Here is a 23,415-nt window from a genome sequence, read left to right as displayed (position 1 = left end):
AATGGGTTGAATAACGAATGAACAGAACAATAAACTTTAATTAAGAAGTATACAAAATGAAATCACACGATAAGTTACACAAAAAAGTTTTGACGTTCAGTAATTGACAATCATATAATAATATTATAAAGTTATTCTGGAATCAACTAAAAGTCTAACAAAAATAAATTAACAACCGTCTTGGAACAAACATAACTAAATTAAGTAAATATCAAAACTCTTCCATCTGCGTTATCTTCAAAACTACTGATCGAACCGTTTCTTGTTCTGTAGTGGCATTGCTACTGAATCTCTCTACTAGTACTGATCGAACCGTTTCTTGTTCTGCAGTGGCATTGCTACTGAATCTCTCTACTGATCAAACAGTTTCTTGTTTTGCAGTGGCATTGATACTGAATCTCTCTACTGATCAAACACTTCCCCGACAGAGTTCCATACCCTTATACTCTGACCAGTGCTCTTCACCTCGTAGTTCAACCTAAATATAATTTATTTAATTAAATCAAGTTTTATACAGCAGAATACAGTAAATATCAATGTTATCACCGAGATAATATCATGATGAATATTATTACATTTAAGTATAAATCTGAACTACAGTATGGTGAAAAATGTAAAAATGGTGGCTTACAGTGCAAGAGATAGAGGTTTTAAGAAAAGCTCCTGAAAGTGGATATATAATATTAATATAAACCTGAACTTGATACCAGGAAACACCGTCACAGATTCCCTATTTAGCCTCATCTTGCTCATTGTAGTGGAACTTGACTTGAAGGAGATGTCCGCGTACGAGTTGAGGTCTCTGAGCTGGGGATGTCCGTCCAGACGGGAATGGCGGGAGTCAAACGTGAGGTTACCCGTCAGTGTTAACTTTTCTGAGGGATAACACGTGATGCCCATGTAAGGAGATGTTGTTGACTCGATTTTTGAGTGATATTAAATATTACATAAAAATATGATATATTTATTTAAATAATACCTGTAACGGGGGGTTTAGCTCGTCTCCAAATAATCTGATTTTTCTTCTTGTTCATTACCACATCACTGTTTTGAGGTTCAAACTTCAGAGAGTTAATAGGACCGCGGTTAGGAAAGGGTAGAGCCACCTGACAAAATAGGAGGGAAATGTTAACTTATCATAGTACCGTCAAATACGTCCCAATTTAAGCTTTTGTCGGACATAATTAGCAACAAAGCGATTTCAACGGGAAATGGTCGGAAAAGGTCCCAGGAATCATTCTACTCCATAGAAATAATTTAACTGTGAACAGGATTTAAATAATGGAAATTGAAAGTAGATAATATCATTACATTATCATGATAATATCTTAAACAATAAAAATAGTGGTATATAGTGTATCGATTAATTACTTAATTAAGCTAGTATTTTATTTAAGCATCTAATTTGCTTCAAAACATTTAAACTAACTTAACTACTTTAAAACTGTCAATAGCAATACCTCGATAAAATCGAATGATATCTTTTGCTCAAGAAAGAACTGAAGATCTAGCGTGAAGGCGAGACCAGGATTACCGTTTGTTACTTTATAGGTCGCGAAAATTGGCGGTTTCACCTGCTCAAATGCGTACCTGAAATGAAACAAAAATTATATTGGTAAACTTTTAAAAAAAAATACAGTTATAAGTCCAGTTAGCGACAGCTTGAAGACTATCGAGATCTAAGTATGTTGCGTTAATATTTATGGTTAGTATTTTTATGGTATATATAATATACAATAAGTATTATATAATATTACATATATATATTTTTGGAGTCCTTGGAGTCCTACAGGATCACGCGAAAGAGCGGTCAAAAATTGGAAACTCACTTGAACACTTCAGTGACGTCGTAGCCGGGTGTTAAAAAGAGCTGCAGCCTGTTTTCTTTGAAAGTATCATGGAACTTGTCCAGCTGAGGGCCAGGGACTACATCCGTCAGGTCTAGGGTGGTCAGCAATGTCGCTGAGATGTCTGTTTTTACTGGTAGTGTCGATACTAGCTGAACGTGTGGATTGAATTGTCAATTAATTAATTAATTAATTATCATCAATTAATAAACAAGTTAACAAGCTTTGCAAGCAATACTGAGCAATTGATACCTGTTTCCATAACAAATCCATTTAACCTAGAACTCATTATTCAACAAATGCAGTATCGAGGTGTGCTCATAATTTCTCAACTAAAGTACACAAATAGTTCGTTAATTAGTTAAGTCTACAAAACATTTAAATAACGGTTCAGACTCACATAAAGGGAGCCAGTGTAATCGAAAGTGTCTTGTAACCGTTTCCTGTTGTAGATTATCCCTCTGACTGCTTCCTTTAGTGTTACAGTGATTGTAGGAGCTAGCTTTGCACTGCTCTGTAGGTGCTCTGAAGGGTGATGAACATTTAACAGTCCTGTTAGTTTCAGTTACATTGTATATCTTCGAATTAGAGTGTCTTCTAATACGAAAGAACGAGTGATAATCACATATTATTTAAAATCATGGTTTAAAGTCACAGCTGTAAGCCGCGATATAGTGGCATGTAAAGACTAAAGATATTTTCTTATATTACATAATATTATTATCAAGACATGGAAACATTGGAATGTCGCAAACTCTGGCTAATCAGTTTGGTGTTTTTATTTACTCTAAACACAACACATAATAATATGTAAGTATGTATACACTAATATACAGTATACATTTTTCCAGATCTGACAAATCCCTTTATGCTGATTGAATCCAAGGAAAAGTAACCCATCAGGCCCAGGGAATGTCCAACATTTCAGTACACCTTTTTAATTCACATCATTATAAAATTAGGTATATATAATACAAAGATAAAATCACAGCTCTAATGACACTTGACAGCTGTCGACGTATAAATATCCTTGGATCACTTTAACAGGAAATCAAGAAGTTAGCTACATACAGTTGGATAATATCATTGTTTCCAAATTTATCGTTACGGTGAAAACCAACACTTTTTCCAAACTTTACTGATTTTTTTGAGACACATAATATTTATCCTAACGATGTAGCACACAAGTGGTACACAAGTGGTACACAAGTGGTACACAAGTGGTACACAAGTGGTACACAAGTGGTACACAAGTGGTACACAAGTGGTACACAAGTGGTACACAAGTGGTACACAAGTGGTACACAAGTAGCCTGGTACACAAGTAGCCTGGTACACAAGTGGTACACAAAGTGGCACCTCTACTAGAAGTCTCTAGAATAGCTGTTCCTGACAAAGCATTCTTAAAGTTGGCCACTGAACTGTTGGTTAGAATACCGTACGGAGCCACAAAATTAAGTACATCCTCAATGTCAAACTGAAGAGTAAAAAGCATTAAACTGGTTTAAGATATTTCACAATAAAAGTGTCAACTTTGTTGCCCTGCCTGCCTAGGTCGATCCAGATGGAGTCCGGAATTCATTAATTCAAATTGTAAAGTATTATAACAGCAACCCACCACTGGCTCTTCAGCAGAGAGTTCAGAAGACAACTCTCTCAAAAAGTTCCCAAACGTGTCCAGTAGCTGCAGAGTGGCGGGTATTTCCGGGGTTTTGCTAAACCCTGTTGAAGTGTCGCTCTTCTTCATTAGTGGAATACCGATAATAATGTGTTTAGATGTTGTGAGGTACACTACTGGCCAGATATCATTGCTGTCTACCTGTAAATTATTGTTTTACAGTTTAAATGCTTTGAATTTGAATTTCTGATGATATTTATTTTCAGTGCTATGTAACCTGGCAGTAACGTTGTAAAGGACTTTGAGGGGGTCTGTAGTCCCCCCGCATAGTATGTTTGTGTTTCACTGATTTGTAAACTGAAGACGTAAATAGGTTAGATTAATTAATGAATCATGGTATGTACCTATTATTAAATGCTTGTGTTTTAAATAACCTTATTTTGAAATGGTATGATAATTGAGTGATATTTACTTACATTTAATTAACTTAAATTTAATTAACTTACGTTTAATAAACTTACATTTAATTAATTTACATTTAATTAACTTACATTTAACTAACTTACATTTAATTAACTTACAATTAACTAACTTACATTTATAGAGATCACAGGAAACCAGTCCTCCCTATCACAAGAATCACGACCAGCCTTGAAGTTTATTTTGTATTCACTTTCAACAGAGTACTTTTCAACAAATGCTTTCACTAAAATCTCGACTTTGGTTGGAATCTCGCAATAGAGAGGATCATTGAGACACTGGGATTCTGTGACGTAGAAAGTGTGAGAGTACAAAACAGTTAACAGTTTCTTGTCCAGGAGGATAAGTCTCCGTAACCTCATTCTAGTAGGAAGTACTTTGTTAGGAGAGTTGCTCTGATATTGGTTAGGTGGTTGCTCTTTTATACATTAATCAACAGAATTTATTTTTCTTATTAGGACACTGAGGATGGCACAAGACACGATTGAGGTACTCAAAGTTCTATTCCCGAAGAAAGCTTTGATAAACGGAAAATCATCAGAATATAAAAAGAGATTTTGAAATGTTTTTGAAGAGGAGCTTTTCTGCCGTCCCCTTGACCGAAATTTCGTGGTTTTGACTGAAATTTTTATCAGTGACCAATTAGTGGTATATCCAGAAAAATCTTTGATGGAAGGAAAGTTTTGAAAATGTCCTACTACGCCTATTACAGTCCTGATAACCTTGTAAACAGTTATACATTTATTTGGCATTTTTCTAAAAACCCTTTGCTGAGTCAAAGTTATGATTCAAAGCTATTTGCGTCCCAAACCATGATATTGGGTAAAAACTAATGTAAGCATTACAGAACTATGTGGTACAGAACACCCCATTATATATATCATTGTTTCTATTTAAATTGAAGTTTTACAGTTAAAAGGAAAACATAAACTTAAAAAAACCTTTAAGAAATGTAATGTATCATTCTGAATTAAAGCAGCCTGCAACAATTTTGAAATTTATAATTATTTTGTTCAACATATCAATAGGTACAACATGCAATCTTAAAAGAATGCGTTGACAAAATATCAATTTACAGTGCAGAAATGTTGCATCACAATCAGTGTACTGACACTTCCGACAGAAGCTCCTGTAGGTCAAGTCTAGTTTGCTCAATTACTTGATCTGGGGGAACTTCATGGTTACTAGCATTGTATCTTGTAAAACACTTGCCTTCCTCGGTAGTGAAATATGGCCACACTTTGAACCTGTTGCTGTCTCTGTTAGGGTCCCATTTGTTTATTTGAACATGAATCACATAAAGGGGTGGATTTTTTCCACCTTGAAATTGAAGTTGAGAGATTTCTTGTTCGCACCAGCAAACATTTGGTTGCAAGAGCAATTTGTGTTCTTGTTTTATGGTAAGTCCTGGAGTACTAGGATAGACAGCAGCCCCATCAAAAGCCTCAACCTTTCTGAAGTTAACAACATAACGGTATCTGTCTACAGGGGGATCAAATCGTTCCTTCATTAACAAATCTAGATTTTGATTAAAATGTTCCATCTGAGCTCCAAACATATAATGCCCCTTCACTGTACCATTGTCTTGTATTCCTAGGTATAAGTGACACAACTTATTTATGTTAAGAAAGGCACATAAAGTTCTGGAAGCAGGCTGGTATTTGTGCTCAGAAATAGCTCTAGCAGGCATCTGTGTGTAACCCAATACCTTGTGTGCCTTGAATTCCACGGTTTTGCTTTCTTCTTCATTGAACTCCTCTTTCTCCCTGAGAGTACACATTCTGGAGTGCACAGATCGTTAAGAATTGAATGACACATTAGTTTGAAATTAATTATCGAAATAAATTAGACACTGATTTGAAATACTCGACTTACCACAGAGTCAATGCAAATTGTCCATTAAATTCAATTAACAATGGCGACTGACAGTGCTATTTACATAGCTAAAGATCAATCTTTGGGGTTGACTAAGGACTCTATAAACCTATAATAAGGTCTCTAACAGTCCCCATAGGCTCATATGAATTATCTCGAAATCGTGATTATATGTCCTGCTGAAAGATCTAAAATCACGTAAGAGTATTATACCTTTTGATATGATACACATACACTGTTGACTGTAGTGTATAATTTAAAACATAAAAAGGGACATTGTTTAACTTTCCAGGCATCCATCTGTTAGTTATTAGAGACAGGTTGTAATGATAGCTATTTATAAAGCTTTGATAAGACCTCATCTTGAGTATTGTGTCCAATTGTGGAATCCAGTTGCGGCTCATGGAAGATGGGGGACTGTTTTGGAGCTGGAGAGCGTCCAGAGGCGGTTTATCCGTCTTATTGATGAGGTGGGTACTCTTCCATACAGCCGTAGACTAGATATTTTCAATTTGACAACGCTGGCAGAGCGGCGAATACGTGGGGACCTTATTGAAGCTTTTAAAGTAACTAGTGGTTTGACTGAATATGGATTGGGTTTGTTCAGAATGAGCAGATCTGGTCTTAATCTTGTTTCAACCAATAGATGTAGTAACAGTGGCGTAACGTTGCCTGTTGGCGCCCCCCGCCGAAAAGGCGCCCCCCTGTTGGCGCCCCCTCCCCTTTTGGTGCCCCTCCCTAAAATTGTACAAATTAGGTGATTTTAGAGGATACGCCGGTAAAATCTCTAAAAAAGTGTGTATCTAGATCAAAACGCGCAGTTTTGCTAGTACTTTAATTAAGTTTTCAAAATTGTCCCACATTCAAACGACGATTTGGCGCCCCCCTAAGACGGCGCCCCCCTGCACAGCAGGGTCAGCGGGGCCCTTCGTTACGCCACTGTGTAGTAAGAGTGTAACTAAAGTAAAGAATCTCCGGTCTTCTTTTCTTCCGGAGCGAGTCATTCCTTATTGGAACAAACTCCCTCCAGATGTCAAGAACTGCTCGACAGTTTTAAGCTTTAAAGTTAGATTGGAAGGATTTAAGAAAGAAATGTTTTAAAAACAGTGTAAATGATTTTTATTTTTGGAATGTTTCGAATGAAGTTTTAGGAAAAATTGAAGGACCCAGTTAAGGCCACAGGGGGGGGTCCGAGGTCGAAAAAACTTTTTTTTGCCAGTTGGCAGACCACGTACTATCTGACGCTTGCACACCACCCTTAGCCCCCCAGAGCGCCTAGTTTGTCGTGAAATTGAGGTTAACTATTGCCTTTTTAATCAGTTAACCTCACAAATAACCAGTTCTTAGCATTTTGTTGCTCTCATCGCAAGTTAAACTTATCAATGGGTATCAATTGGCCATCCAATGTGAACGGAACTATTATATGTCCTTTATTTGTTGGAAAATTGAGGTTAACATATTTTCTCAGAATCAGTCTTTTGACTCTCCTGAACAATTTATTTACCACCTCAAAAACCTATCTTCTCCTAGAGCTTTTATCCATTTCACCTCAAATTTGGAACTTATGTTCCTGACATAAATTTAAAAGTTTGTTATGTAACGATTGTTGTAATTTTGCTCCTAACTCTTTTAATGAGGTTAACCATTTTAAATTTTGTAAATTTTGTAACCCGCACTCATGGTTAACCTCATATCTCAGCTTTGGAGCAAGATATCATAAATCGTTACATAACAAAAACTCAAAATACCTTGAAGAACATTGTTGCCAAGTTACAAGGTTCTAAGTCATAAACTGAAAAAGACTTGATAGATTTTGAACACAATTTCATTTAAAGTTTTCATATACAATAGAATTACAGGTAAACCTCAAAATTCAATGCGCGATATCTCATTAAACTATATAAAAAATAAGTATAAAGAATAAGGAAAAGGAACGGGAATGAAGCCAATACCATAAGTGAAACCCCACCAAAGAATAATTGATCCTTAGGTAGACCTGGTGAAATAAAGTAACTGAACTGTAAGTTTAAGAAAAGACGGAAGGAATAAAGGAGAGAGGAAATAATGTTATGTGAACATCATCAGCAGATGACTTGGCACACCGGTTTCGGGGGTTTAATACCTGTACCGGTTTAATGTGCCAAGACCCCCTAGCAATCACTCGTCAGTGATCACCTGTTCACGTTAAATGTGATGTCAAGGATGTCGCTGACATCAAGTATACTGTATTTGTACAGAATACTAGGTCGGTCTTTCAGAAGCTTTCTGAATTTACTCTTCAGGAGTCTGTCATTATAACATCTTGAAAGAAGTGTCCTATAAAGGGTGTTGGTAGAACACAGAAAAGAATCAAGGTCAGAGATAATGGAAGAGTAACGAAGGACCTGACCGTAAAAAACATTATAACCAACAGAAGAGGAAATATTACTGTTAGGAAAGGTGTACATGACCACAGGAAAGTTGAAGTCATCAAGTTTGTTGTAAAGCTTGGTGGCGACGTGTCCGGAGTTATTCATCGAGATGTTGATGTCGAGATAGTTTACGGACTTATTGTCGTCACCACTCCTCTCCATAAGCAGGTCAGGTGGATAAATGGACCTGATTAGGTTAGAGAAATGCAAATAGTTCATGGTGTTGAGGTCGTCGACATATCTGCAGTTTCTTGAGAGGAGCTTAGCGAGACCGAACTTCTTTTCTTTGATTAGGCGTGTCATGTAGTTGAATTCACACTTCCCTAGCGAAAGATCAGCGAACTGGCTACTAGAATTCCCTCCCATGGGAATGCCTTTCGTTTGTCTTAAAATCTGATCCCCAAAACAAACAAAAGTGTTAAACAGAATAAATGTGATAGCTGTTTTGAGTTTATCAGCAGAAAAACATAAGTATCCGTTATATTCCTTTTTAGAGAAAAAATTGTTGTTCTTATACAGAGAAACACAAATAAATTTATTCGTATTACTAAAGAGGAGATCTATTAGCTCGAAAAGCAGTGACTGTACAACCTGAAGGTCTAGATTGGTATACAGAGTGGTAAAGTCGTATACCTGCATATTAAAAATCTCTAGTCTAGGCAGCCTTTCCAGGAACTGTTTAGAGCTGTTAATGCTCCAGTCGCAGTTAATTCCAGTATTGTTGTAGATAGAGTTGCAGTATTTGGAAAAGTATTCTTTTAAAACTTTTAAAGCTTTGTTGACTACAACTGATATCTGCTTAGTGGTACATTTACTGGCCCCAGCTATAAATCTAGACTTATAAGGATTCTTGTGAAGTTTAGGAATCCAAAAGATTCTCGGTAGACAAAGGTTGTCCTCAGAAACACGAATATTAAAGTTATCTTTAATGAAGTTCACATGTTCCTGAATAATATCATCCTCTACAGAGTTAACCGGATGATAAGTAGAATTGCCACGACACTCTAGAGAAGTGAGATCGTAGCCAAGTTCGTTGAGAAGGGTTAAAAGATAAAACTTCTTGCAGACAAAAACATAATTATTTGAAGCTTTATCTACGGAGCAAATAATAAAAGAAGAAGAAAGACTGTCGAGATAAGATTTAACATCATCCCTTTGTAGAATGGAATTGTAGGGAGTGAAGTTATTAGGGGAGGAGGAGAGGAAGTTAAGGCGATTGGTGAAGATCCGGGAGACCTCATCTTTCCAATCCTGGAATTCCAAGCATGAAAGTCCATGTTTCCTAGCCATACGGGTGGCGAAGTTGGCTGAACACTCGTTGAGGCTCTCCAAGATTTGCTCAGGAGGAACAGACACAGGTTCCCTAAATTTGGTACCGTAACTCATGATGCCTCTTAAATCCTCGTGCTCAATGAAAGCAAGGTCACCGGTGATGATGTGGCCTCGAGGCTGATAGCAATAAGGGTTACTGGAACAGGGGCAATCACCTTCCAGGATGGAGGAAATAGTAGTATTATCAAGTGATTTAAGGAATGTATTATAATTAAAAAGCTTACGCCCGACAGGAATATCGTACTTATAGTAAACTTTTAAGGGAAGGAAAGGCGTAAGGTTTGGAGGGAGAAGAGTCAAGATCCTAGAGTCACGAATGACTGATTCTATTCGGAGTTTATCAAATATTTTAGAACAATAGTGAAAAGTGATAAACTCGCTATTAACAGAGGTGATATTAGGAGAAGAAGTGCTGTCTTGGCCAGCAAAAGATTGTATAACAAGGAAAATGGCTCCAGATTTGCAGAGGGAATGAGAGCTAAGTTGCTTGAGCTCGCCTTTTTGAAGGCTACTTATATCTTTATAAAAGGTGTATTTGCTTTCAGACATTTTTCTTTTTAAACTTTCATATTTATTGTCAATCTCTCTTAAAGTGAGAGTCCTTTTGTATATTCTATCTTCGTGGCTTTTGTTTTTCTTTTTTCTGCCATGTCCTCTTTTATATCTTTTTATTTTACTTTTAAAATAAATATCGTTAAAGTTGCTTTTAGAAATATTACCAGAACCTTTTATGTTGTCATTGAGACCTAGAGGGTGAGCAGTGCTCAGGAGATTAATCCAAAGAAGTTCCCTGTCAGCTAAGGCCAGACGAGGGTCTTCAGTAGAGGAAGGGTCAATAAAATCAATAATTTGAATGGAGGCGTCATGAAAATTATGACCGGGAGTATTAAAGTGGTCATGGACAAAGGAGGATTTGCCGGCTTTAACCGAAGCACGGTGTCCATTCATGCGTTCATTAAGGCGCTGTTCTGTGAGCCCAACATATTGAATACCACAAGAACAAGTGAGGAGATAGATAATAGAAGAAGATTTACAAGAAAAGGATTCAGAGTGAGTTAACATGAAAGAATTATTAGTAACGTAACTGGTGAAAATATTACTTGACCTGAATGGTTTACAGGTGAGACATCTTGACTTATTACACGGTGTTATATCAGGGGAAATAATACTGTTGGGATGAATCCAAGTGTTGGATGTGATGTTATATATTTTATTTCCTTTCTTAAGTCAAGAATTTACAGGACAAACTTAACAGCCGACTCCAACTGAAAAAGCCCTGGGAACCATCACCAACCAGATGCCTTGGGGCTGCCAAGGTTAAGCGGGCGTTAGGTGACATGAACTAATGTTCTCCCACTGTCACAGTGCAGCCAAGCAGAGTGCTGTTGTTCCAAGAACACTCTTTATAACCGGATCACACACTGCCGCTGCTTCTCGTACCGTAGCTAGGGCGGGCAGCTCACGCCCCTGTTTGGTCTAAGGAACAGAAAACATGAAGGGAAACACTCCTGAAGAACTGTGCAAAAGGGGGTAATAATATCATAAAAAGGGCCAACTAGCAAAAACTAAGGACGTAAATCATATAATAACAAGCTATCACTTGGCGCATCCGGCAGGGCGGAGGAACCGCCACACACTTTCAACAGTGATACAAATTGCAATCTCATTAAACTATATAAAAAATAAGTATAAAGAATAAGGAAAAGGAACGGGAATGAAGCCAATACCAGAAGTGAAACCCCACCAAAGAATAATTGATCCTTAGGTAGACCTGGTGAAATAAAGTAACTGAACTGTAAGTTTAAGAAAAGACGGAAGGAATAAAGGAGAGAGGAAATAATGTTATGTGAACATCATCAGCAGATGACTTGGCACACCGGTTTCGGGGGTTTAATACCTGTACCGGTTTAATGTGCCAAGACCCCCTAGCAATCACTCGTCAGTGATCACCTGTTCACGTTAAATGTGATGTCAAGGATGTCGCTGACATCAAGTATACTGTATTTGTACAGAATACTAGGTCGGTCTTTCAGAAGCTTTCTGAATTTACTCTTCAGGAGTCTGTCATTATAACATCTTGAAAGAAGTGTCCTATAAAGGGTGTTGGTAGAACACAGAAAAGAATCAAGGTCAGAGATAATGGAAGAGTAACGAAGGACCTGACCGTAAAAAACATTATAACCAACAGAAGAGGAAATATTACTGTTAGGAAAGGTGTACATGACCACAGGAAAGTTGAAGTCATCAAGTTTGTTGTAAAGCTTGGTGGCGACGTGTCCGGAGTTATTCATCGAGATGTTGATGTCGAGATAGTTTACGGACTTATTGTCGTCACCACTCCTCTCCATAAGCAGGTCAGGTGGATAAATGGACCTGATTAGGTTAGAGAAATGCAAATAGTTCATGGTGTTGAGGTCGTCGACATATCTGCAGTTTCTTGAGAGGAGCTTAGCGAGACCGAACTTCTTTTCTTTGATTAGGCGTGTCATGTAGTTGAATTCACACTTCCCTAGCGAAAGATCAGCGAACTGGCTACTAGAATTCCCTCCCATGGGAATGCCTTTCGTTTGTCTTAAAATCTGATCCCCAAAACAAACAAAAGTGTTAAACAGAATAAATGTGATAGCTGTTTTGAGTTTATCAGCAGAAAAACATAAGTATCCGTTATATTCCTTTTTAGAGAAAAAAAAAAAAAAAAAAAAAAAAAAAAAAAAAAATTGTTGTTCTTATACAGAGAAACACAAATAAATTTATTCGTATTACTAAAGAGGAGATCTATTAGCTCGAAAAGCAGTGACTGTACAACCTGAAGGTCTAGATTGGTATACAGAGTGGTAAAGTCGTATACCTGCATATTAAAAATCTCTAGTCTAGGCAGCCTTTCCAGGAACTGTTTAGAGCTGTTAATGCTCCAGTCGCAGTTAATTCCAGTATTGTTGTAGATAGAGTTGCAGTATTTGGAAAAGTATTCTTTTAAAACTTTTAAAGCTTTGTTGACTACAACTGATATCTGCTTAGTGGTACATTTACTGGCCCCAGCTATAAATCTAGACTTATAAGGATTCTTGTGAAGTTTAGGAATCCAAAAGATTCTCGGTAGACAAAGGTTGTCCTCAGAAACACGAATATTAAAGTTATCTTTAATGAAGTTCACATGTTCCTGAATAATATCATCCTCTACAGAGTTAACCGGATGATAAGTAGAATTGCCACGACACTCTAGAGAAGTGAGATCGTAGCCAAGTTCGTTGAGAAGGGTTAAAAGATAAAACTTCTTGCAGACAAAAACATAATTATTTGAAGCTTTATCTACGGAGCAAATAATAAAAGAAGAAGAAAGACGGTCGAGATAAGATTTAACATCATCCCTTTGTAGAATGGAATTGTAGGGAGTGAAGTTATTAGGGGAGGAGGAGAGGAAGTTAAGGCGATTGGTGAAGATCCGGGAGACCTCATCTTTCCAATCCTGGAATTCCAAACATGAAAGTCCATGTTTCCTAGCCATACGGGTGGCGAAGTTGGCTGAACACTCGTTGAGGCTCTCTCTTTTTTCAAATTTTTAATTTTCAATTGATCAGTGCGCGCGTTACCTGGGGACCCCAGGCTATTATGTTCATAAACATTCATAAACAATAAAAATTCGGTGGAATGGCAGGCTGAGCGCCGCCTTGCTCTAACCAAAGCCCTCTCGCTTGCAGTAGCGGGCGACCGCCGAAGGCGGTCAATTTGTGAAACAAGCGCGTCACGCACTACGCGTATACACATGTTTATGTGAAAGCGCCGCCCAGTAATGCGCGCGCAAAGTTTTACATGCTTAGGAATAAAAATAAAATTACTATATTGCAAAATTTTGCATTGTTAGTTTTAATAATTATTCAAAATGAAAGCTGCAGCATAAGCTATTTTTTGTTTGAATTACTTTTTATAATATAAAAATCAATTTTCATCTCTAACATCAAACATGTCTCACAAAAGTAAAACTGCAAAAACTAAAATAAATCATAATAATAAAAAACACAATATAACACATTCATGTATTTTACATTATTTTAACATTCGAAAATTCATTTAATTATTATGTATATAAATTAAGCGTTATTAAATTTCAGCCATGCAAAATTGCAGTAACATATTTTGATATATTTATATATGGTCATGGTACTGCAATATAAGTTGTTTAATATGTGGCCGAATGACAACTAACTAAAGAAAAAAATAGACTTGATTATATATATATAATAATTAATTTGGCTGAATCAACACATAGCAAAAGCCACATTGTCGTTGGACCCGTCATAATGATAATCGAAAAAATCGAGTGCTATTTAAATATTTGTCATATCGTCAACGTGGTACAGCGCAATCGGCAATATTGTTCTTGGTTCACTTAAATTCATTATGGACCAAGAATAGTTATTTGTTTGTTTTTAAAATCTTTCTAACATTGTTTAAGCTTTACTTAATGATATAACAAAATATTTTTAATTTCTCAGTTCTTATCAAAAAAAAAAGGGGGGGGGACCCCCAACCCATGTAGCTGATACACCTCACAGCAAGTAGACCAAAGTGGCTCTTGCTTGTGAAGGGTGTATCAACTACCCGCCGAGGCGGTGGGTTGGGAGTCTGCCCTGGGATCATTTCGTCCGTAAAATTTTACACATTATAAAAGCTACAATAAATTATCTATAAATTTACATAAACAAACTTAAGAGACCTCAAAGCTCGTCTTCTGAGGAATGAGATTGAAGGATACGTCATCCAGTCCAAGGTGCTGGGCTTTTTGTCTTCCTCTGATTCCCCTGAGTGCTATAAGTGTGCTTCGTAGCAGATCAAACCTGAATTGTGTTCTGATGTGATTTTTGACCTGGCTCTTAGCTTCTTTATTGTGGTCAGCTATCCTTTCAGAAATACGATCTACAAACACAGTGCAGAGTGGCAGTTCTTATCATCAGGAGTTATAGTGAAACAAATTTTAGTGAAACAAATTTAAATTTTTATAGTATTTTGATTTCATTTCAGTTATTCCAATAAAATGCTGACTTCTCTTTTCCTGTGTGCTGATCGATCAATGAAACAAGAAATTTCTGTGAAACAAGAAATTTAATTTTAGCACATTTTACAGAATAAAAAGATGTAAAACAATTCATAAAATATGATGCCCATTTGGTGTATGACTTTTCGTCCTTGACTGCTAGTTTGGTTTTGGAAGGACAGGTAACTAACGGGGCAAGGAATACGTGTGCCTGAAAGCTTTTGCACACACCGAAACGCTAGTTCAGTTAAGTTTTTCAGTCAGTTAAACAAAAATTCAGTCAGTTAAACAAAAATTCAATTTTATGCCATTTATTATAGAGTAAACAAGTTTACAATAAATCAATTTGATATTTAAAGGAATCCTAATTCAATGTGTAGTAGTATGTGTAGTAAAAATATTTTAGAGACAAAGCTCATATTAGGACTAGAAGAAAATTGTTAGCAGACATTAGGGGTTCTGGTTATAGAACTGTTACTATAGTTCTATAGGTTGCAGTCTTGTTGTGACAAAAAGTCTACACTAAAACATGCTTTAGTTTATATTGTGTAGTTCAAGGATTTAAAATGTAGCTTCAAGGTGGATCACTGATCTGTGTGTCTTGATCTGTTAAAAATATTGGCATAGCTCCCGCAGGGGCCCTTTAAGATAACATCTGGTGGTTAGGTTACTGTTATGAATTGGTTTCAGTAACAGTGGCAAACTTATTTGTTGGCAAAGGTCATTTGAATAATATATACATTCAATTAAATCAAAGTGCAATGATTCAATCTTTGGGTTGTGATTTAAAAATGATGTGACATAAATCTTTCTTCCACTGGGAAGATTGATTAGGTTTTAAAAATAGAATAATGTTTTGATTTTTAAAAAAAATATTGCATTTGATAAATAATTAATGTTGGTGGGGAAATATTTATTATATATTTTTTGCATAGTGCGATGATATTTTGTAGACATGTGTGATGATGTGATGTCATAAATGTTACTTTACTTTGCTGTTTATTATGTCTATGTAGTCTTTTGACATAATATAATATGGTAGTTTGTGGTGAGGATGGGCCTTGGGTTAGTTCCTGACAGTAAAGTACACTATGTGAACCCTTCTTGCCTACTAACTGTAGTCCATCTGTTCTTACTGCACTGAAAGGACATAAAGCATACATATTAGGGGACTTCAATGTTAACTTAACCAATTTATCAGGCCCAGATGAAGATATATTCGAAGAAGTTATTTATAGTCACGGGTTCACACCCACAATATCCATTCCCACACACCAAATGCCCCACTGCTCAAAAACGTGCATTGATAACATACACACTAATGACATTCACTCATCAACTATATCTGGAGTAATTCAGGATAGTGCTTCACATCACCAGCCCATTTTCTGCCTTCAAGTAATGAATTCTGATACTAGTTCGGAACAGAATAAATCACCTGAAAAAACAACCATTTATTATAACTATAGTAATGCAAACCTTGATAAGCTCTGTGAAGAAATTGAAAACGACATAGATACATTTTACCACAGATGTGACTCTTTTGAATCCTTCATGGATCTGTTTCAAGAAAAGATAGATATATCTTGCAAATTGGCTTCACCAAAAACCACCAAACGAAATAATATAACAAATCCATGGATCACAAACGGCCTTATCAACTCTGTGGAGAAAAAAGCCAGACTTTATTTTGAATGGAAAAAAACAAAAACATTGTTAATTCCAGATGGGGATCTGGAAAGACATAATGTTTACAAGGACTACTCAAAATATCTTAAAATTGCCATAAAAACTGCCAAAACCAGGTATTATGCTGAAAAGTTTGAGAAAAATAGCCATAACTCCAAAAAAACCTGGCAAATAATTAACGAGCTTCGTGGCAAAAAGAAGAATCAGCTAAAAGATGACTTCATTATAGATGGAACTAGAGTAATTTGTAGGCGGACAATTGCAAACAAATTCAATAGTTACTTTACATCTTTAGCTAGTAATTTAAATGAGAAGGTTTTGTCCGAGAACCAACTGTCTATCCAACCAATGCAATCATTTGTTGAGTTTATGTCGAAATCAGTCAACAGTTCAATACATCTAGAAGAAACTCATCCTGAGGAGATTCTTGAAATAATTCAAGAATTCGTTAACGGAAAAGCCAGTGATATACCAATAGCAGTTATCAAGAAACCGGCTCATCTCTTATCCAACATATTAGCAAATTTGTATAATACATGTATTCAAAAAGGCACGTTCCCATCCATATTCAAAATAGGCAAAGTAACTCCTATCCATAAAAAAGATAATAAAGAAAATATTGAAAATTATAGACCTGTGTCAATATTGCCAATCTTTGGTAAAATATTTGAAAAAATAATATACAAACGGCTTTATACCTTTTTCACTGCTAATGACATTCTCAGTAATGAACAATTTGGTTTTCGAAAAGGCCACTCAACCTCACATGCACTCCACAAATCAGTTCATTCAATCACAACATCAACATCCAGTGGTAATCATGTTCTAGGAATCTTTATTGACCTAAGCAAAGCTTTTGATACTCTTGACCATGGCATTCTCCTGAGGAAACTGGAAAATTATGGGGTTAGAGGTCTAGCTCTAGGACTTCTAAAAAGCTATTTATCCGATAGATCACAGTATGTTTCATTTCTCAACACTAAATCAGAGACTATGAATGTAAAATATGGAGTTCCCCAAGGTTCCATACTAGGCCCTCTACTTTTCTTATTATATATGAACGACATAATAAACTGTTACAAAGGCGATGAATGCAAATTTGTGCTCTATGCTGATGACACAAATATATTTATCACTGGACCGTCCAAAGAAGCAACATACTTGAAGGCCAATAAAGTTCTTGATTTCGTATGCAAATTCATGAGAAGTAATCTCTTACATATAAATATGTCTAAATGCTGCTACATACATTTTCTACCTGCATACGAATCTGATGAAACCTGCGCCAGGGTTAGGCCGTATGCCAATGAACATGACAAATCACTAGGAATATTTATAAATGGACACAAAATTGTCAAGGTTAACAACATGTATACAAAGTGGTACATTCCCAAGTATTTTTAAAACTGGTAAAGTTATTCCTATTTACAAGAAAGACAATAAAGAATGCATTGAAAATTATCGGCCTGTATCAATATTACCTTTATTTGGAAAGATCTTCGAGAAGGTTATTTATAAACGCCTCTATAATTTCTTCACATCTAAAGGTGTACTAACAGACTCACAGTTTGGATTTAGAAAAGGCCATTCTACCACCCATGCTCTACACAAATCTATAGACTCCGTTACTAAGTCTCTGGCAAGCAATAAACATGTCCTAGGGATATTCATTGACTTGAGCAAAGCCTTCGACACCCTTGATCACGATATTCTTTTATGCAAATTAAATTCCTACGGTATTAGGGGCACAGCACTTACCTTACTAAAAAGCTATTTGACTAACAGAAAGCAGTATGTTATGTATAACGATGTACCATCAGAAACAATGGACGTGAAATTTGGAGTACCACAAGGGTCAATTCTAGGGCCGTTGCTCTTCTTATTGTATATGAACGATATAGTAAACTGCTTTTCAGACAGTGAGGTGAAATTTGTACTTTATGCTGATGACACTAATATCTTCATATCAGGACCATCTAGAGAAGCAACATACAAAAAAGCCAACTTAGTACTTAAACATGTCTCGATTTACATGAAATGTAATCTACTTCATATCAATATGTCCAAATGCTGCTACATACATTTTAAACCTGCCTCTGAATATGATGACACCTGTGCACGGACCAGACCATTTGCTATCCTGCTAGATGAATCTAGATCAATATTCATCAATGGTAAGGTTATTACTAAAGTCAAGGATACCAAATTCTTAGGTGTTGTTATAGATAGTAAGCTAAACTGGATTGCCCACATGCACTACATCCGTAAAAAACTGCGATCTATGACTGGTGCAATCTGCAGAATTCGGCACTCGATACCTTCTGAACTATATTTGAAAATATATAATGCTCTTTTTGAATCACATCTCAGTTATGGTATAAGTGTGTGGGGTGTTGTCCTCAAAGAACGGTCCAATGATAGTCTTTTCATCACACAGAAGCACTGTATAAGGATCCTTTTTGGCGACCTTGACTCATATTTAGATAAACAATCAACATGTGCACGTACTAGACCATACGGTATGCAAAAACTAGACCATAAACACTTTGAAAAGGAACATACAAAACCCATTTTTAATAGATTAAAAATACTAACGGCTCAAAACTTGTACAAATATCACTGCATCTTAGAATTTTCTAAGATTATCAAGTACCACTGCCCATACTCCCTTTATGAGGCTATCAACATTTCAAACCGTGCAACGAGTCTCACGGTTATTCTCCTAAATAAATCAAATACCTTTTTGTTTAATGCAGCCAAGCTTTGGAACGCTGTTCATAAAAAAATTTTAACTTCAAGCAATTGCTTAGAAACGTCCATTAGCTTGATAAAACTGAGAACAAAAGCACTATTAATACAAGCACAGGCAGCTGACTTAAAAGATACTTGGACTCCAAACAATTTTAAATTGCAGTAATCAAGTCTAATTGCAGCGGCGCACACTTACTATTACTATCATGATTGTACTATAGACAGAAAATCTTTCAAATCGATTTTGGGCGCTTTTTAACCATTTGTTGTAATGTTTTTAGATACTAAATATCTAAATTTATAAAATTTTTTATCGGAATGAATTAATTGATTGATATTTAATAATTTATTCGGTAGGTTTATCTGGTATTGATATTGATTATTATATTGATATTGTTATTATTGAACGAAGCTAACTCTAGACATAGTTAATACTACTTCTTTTAAGAAAGGGACTTGGAGTATAAACGACCAAGTTTGCATAAATTTCTATCCAACCAAGAACTCAGGAGGCAAAGGTGAGTGCGTAAACTTTTGGTCTGCACTCTCCGATCCTGTATCACCCTGGATTCTTCTCGACGTATCTTTGTAAAAGGTATATATACCTTCTAGTCAATCTCTTGCTACTCCAAGTCCCCTAAGATATCTGATCTAAAGTTCGTGCTAGTTATATATATAGAAAATATATTTTTGTCTGCTTTAATTGATACTAAATAAAATTGTTGTTTTCTTGAAATTGTTGTTTTCTTGAACACCAAATTTCTTGGTGTAGTAATTGATGAAAAACTTAGCTGGGGCCCACATATAGAATATCTAAGAAAAAAAATTAGATCCACTACAGGAGCACTTAACAGGATTAAACATTCAGTTCCAGGGGAACACTACCAAAAAATATACTCTGCATTATTGGAATCACATCTTGCTTACGGAATAAGTGTTTGGGGCTCAGCTATCAAAGACCAACCAAACGATAAGCTGTTCATAACTCAGAAACGTTGTATAAGAATCCTTTTTGGAGACCTAAATGCATACCTCGACAAACATGCCACTTGTGCACGAGCCAGACCTTATACAAAACAGAGGTTAGGAGCTGCTTTTTTCGAAAAAGAGCACACCAAGCCACATGTGGGGTCGTGGGAGCTGTGAGAGTTGTTAGTTTCTGCGGAAGGTGTTATTTGCCTGTCGGGAAAAAGCGGTTTTATGCTGCAGTTTCAAAGGTTAGTAGAGGCTATTAGAGCCTTTCCTTGTTGTTGAGATGCTAGTCCCTTCCTTTGCATAGGTTTCTAGGAAACACCCATGCACCTCCCGTTCGAGCACCCCCCTCACCGGTGGAGTCAGTGAGGTTTTTGTGGGGCGTTCGATCACGTGATATACCATTTAAGGAAGTTGGTCTAATTTCCGTTGGGTGAGGGTTAGCAAAATGCTTTTGTCCCTAGATTGGGTTAGGTTAGGGTTTGGATCAGATTAGTGGGCTAGTATTTGGAAAATGAGGACCAATTTAAACAATATTTGCAAATTTGATTCATTTCATATATAATTTGCAAAAATTGAGATTAGGTGTAATTCTTAAATTCAGAACAGCCTTGCTTTATGAAAACTCTTACTGTTGGCAGCGAAATTTCAATTATTAGGATGTTCTGCAGATCTGAGTGGTTAAAAGTTGGTGAATCCTGAGCCAGTGGGAGGGGTAAGAGAGGGGGACCTCCAAGCCCCCAGAGTCCGTCGATGGCCAGCCTGCTCCACGAGCCCGCCTCTGAACTAACCCAGAGAAACTGAGATAGTTATATTGTCCTTTTAAAGGTTTTGCCTCATGCATCATTCATGAGTATTATCTCAGATCATATATCAGCCCAATTAAATGGCTAGTGCAGGGTTGACCTTTACCAAGTGCACTGCCTTGGACAATTCGGGAATAATTTAAGAGTTTTGTAAGCGCCTGTCTGGGTCGAGTTGAGAGGCAGTTCTAGTTGGACTTCTGTTTCATGCTTCCTTCCGTAAACGTTTTACAAGCGTAGACGTACATATGGTAGTTCCCAAAAGGTTTATACACAGCTAACGTTTGGGGTTATATCCCGGTACAGAGTAACACTAACAGCGCAATTTACTCCTGTAGCTTGAATGATATGAATTATTAGTAAATGTATCTGGTAGTGTTCGTTGTCAAGATAAAGTCATAATTTCTCGCGAGGTGGCTTGGCTGCGGTCAAGTTTACAATGCAGATGCATTATACGGATGTCATTCGTGATTTTACTGATAGCGTTTTTTATTGGTGTAGAATTTGCATGATCCATGCACTTCTTTTTTCGACCGTGTATGCTTGAACGTTTATGTTATTCGGGGGTGTCCTGACCAATGATGAAATAGCTTTTGAGAGAAATTTTTGGACATAATCCTTGGTCAGCCGATGATTTATTGCTTGCAAGCCAAGACAGGAGACAACACTATGCTAAAGAACTGGTCTGATTTATCTGTTAATGCTGTAGAAAGCACACACATTCCATCTGCATCAAGGATTCTTCCAGCAAGAATAAGAAAAGACTTCCACTTTCTTTCATGAATCTTAATGACTGTAACACGGTTAGTTTTTCATTAAGTTTCATTCTTATATCTGTTTAAATGCGTGTATTCCTTCAATGTTTTATATTGTCAAAATCTTCCATTTTCTCAAAAGGTCTTCAATGGCGTGCGAGGAAATGGGACATTGCCATTCGGAAATTTCGGGGTTTTAAACGAGTTCAATTAAAAGTTTGTAGGTGGACTGGTCTAGAAGCTTATTGCCCCACGGATTATAATCGGGATAAGAGCTTGGTGAAGCAAGTATAGTGAGTAGTTCCTTTTGTGTACACACTTCCTGATGATAAACATCGGTCTATGGCACTGTCAAGGTTCTTATACCTTCATCAGTGTTATCTGGCACCGTTTCATATTGGGTAGGTGTTGTGCGAAAGAACAACTACCAGGTTTGATAAATATCTTCTTTGAGCACGTCCACTTGCTTCAATGGCCTTGGTGGCACCATAGTAGAACCATTGATCAACAAGCCCTGCATTGTCAAATTCCATTTTTTTCGGACATCCATTCCAAGACTTGCTTTCGAGTTCCAGGAATTCAAAGCTACCATGAACTTGAGAATATCTGGGAAGTTTTCCTCAGTAAGATGACTGAACCACCATAAAGATGGTCAAAACAGTCGCTGACGGTTTGTTGTCCTTTAGGAATAAATCATTGTCCTCCCCCCCTTTTAATATACTCTCTGAGCACAGAATCTAGTTGGGCTAATAACACTCACTACATTTATGGATTTCAGATTCCGTTACAATATGAACTGAATCATTAAAATCTCCTTTTCAGGAAGTACGTGAAATCATTGTTGAACTCGAGCTTCACTGTCATCTCTGCAGCCGGTTATTCAAGATTTTTCTGCCTTCAAATCTAACAAAGGACGGGGATTCTGTTAGTGTTACATTTTAAAGGATTTAATATTTACCTGATTGTGATATAATTTGATGTTGCACTATTATAGTGGCACTCTATGGACAATCATCCATTTCTACCATCACATCTACCATGGTGACCTCCATCTACTCTACCATATTCACAATAACTCCACAATTAAAAATTATTGATAATTATTACTATGATATCATACATGTTAAGAGTAGGTAATAGGTAAGAAGAATAACAAAAATGACCACCCTTATTAAAAATAGATTAAGCAGAAATTCTGGAAACATATATATACAACGAGGAATCAACTACGAGGCTCCCATGCTGCATTCGCTTCACATTGTTTAATATCGAATATTATATTTTTCATTTCCGACCTTAAGTGACTATAGGAACAGGGATTTGATGGAATCACGTTCCGCAAGCATTGCGGATCCCTGTGGTTACCCGGTAGGACTACGGTTGGAGGATGAATAATTAAAATCCCAAACAGCATCTTGTTCCCTTCATTATGTTTGGATTCGGAAGCATTCTCTAAAATTCGTGTCTCCTCTCAGCAAAGCTCATGTAAATTCAAAATCAAAGATTAGCTAAGATTGAGATACTTAATGCTAACGCAACCCCTTTGCATGCTGGTGCCGCATCAAATGTAAATTCCTATCCTGGGAATTTGAGATCGATTGTAATACAAACTAAGAAAAGCAGATGTCCCCTTAACATTATAAATCTTAAATGACACAAGGCTAGTTGCCAGTTTCATTATACGCACAATCATTTGATGACCAAATATTTATCACACGATACAATATTAGATAATATTCACGATTGGGATCAAATATTGTGTATATTACCTACAACTTACACAAGTTAAGCTTGTTGTCATCGAGAGATAATATGCTGATCATCTTTAATATGACGAGGGTTGCTAATAA

General features: G+C 36.6%; 1 protein-coding gene across 1 annotated transcript; it reads right to left on the bottom strand.

The window, feature by feature from the left end:
* Positions 1–402: 402 nt before the first annotated feature.
* LOC134821562 (AP-5 complex subunit mu-1-like) lies at positions 403–8,597 on the bottom strand. Its single transcript, XM_063832267.1, has 11 exons — positions 8,266–8,597; positions 5,654–5,726; positions 4,062–4,340; positions 3,466–3,666; positions 3,207–3,324; positions 2,248–2,372; positions 1,830–1,999; positions 1,461–1,590; positions 980–1,106; positions 695–875; positions 403–478 (listed from the first exon to the last, which is right to left on the bottom strand). Exons 1-11 carry the CDS (start codon positions 8,595–8,597, stop codon positions 403–405), a joined length of 1,812 nt encoding a protein of 603 aa, XP_063688337.1.
* Positions 8,598–23,415: the final 14,818 nt, after the last annotated feature.

Source organism: Bolinopsis microptera, chromosome 10, assembly GCF_026151205.1.
Source record: "Bolinopsis microptera isolate Bmic1 chromosome 10, MBARI_Bmic_1.0, whole genome shotgun sequence".
Lineage (NCBI taxonomy): Eukaryota > Metazoa > Ctenophora > Tentaculata > Lobata > Bolinopsidae > Bolinopsis > Bolinopsis microptera.
Note: the sequence above shows the minus strand (reverse complement) of the source record. Positions and strands in the feature narration are given on the sequence as shown.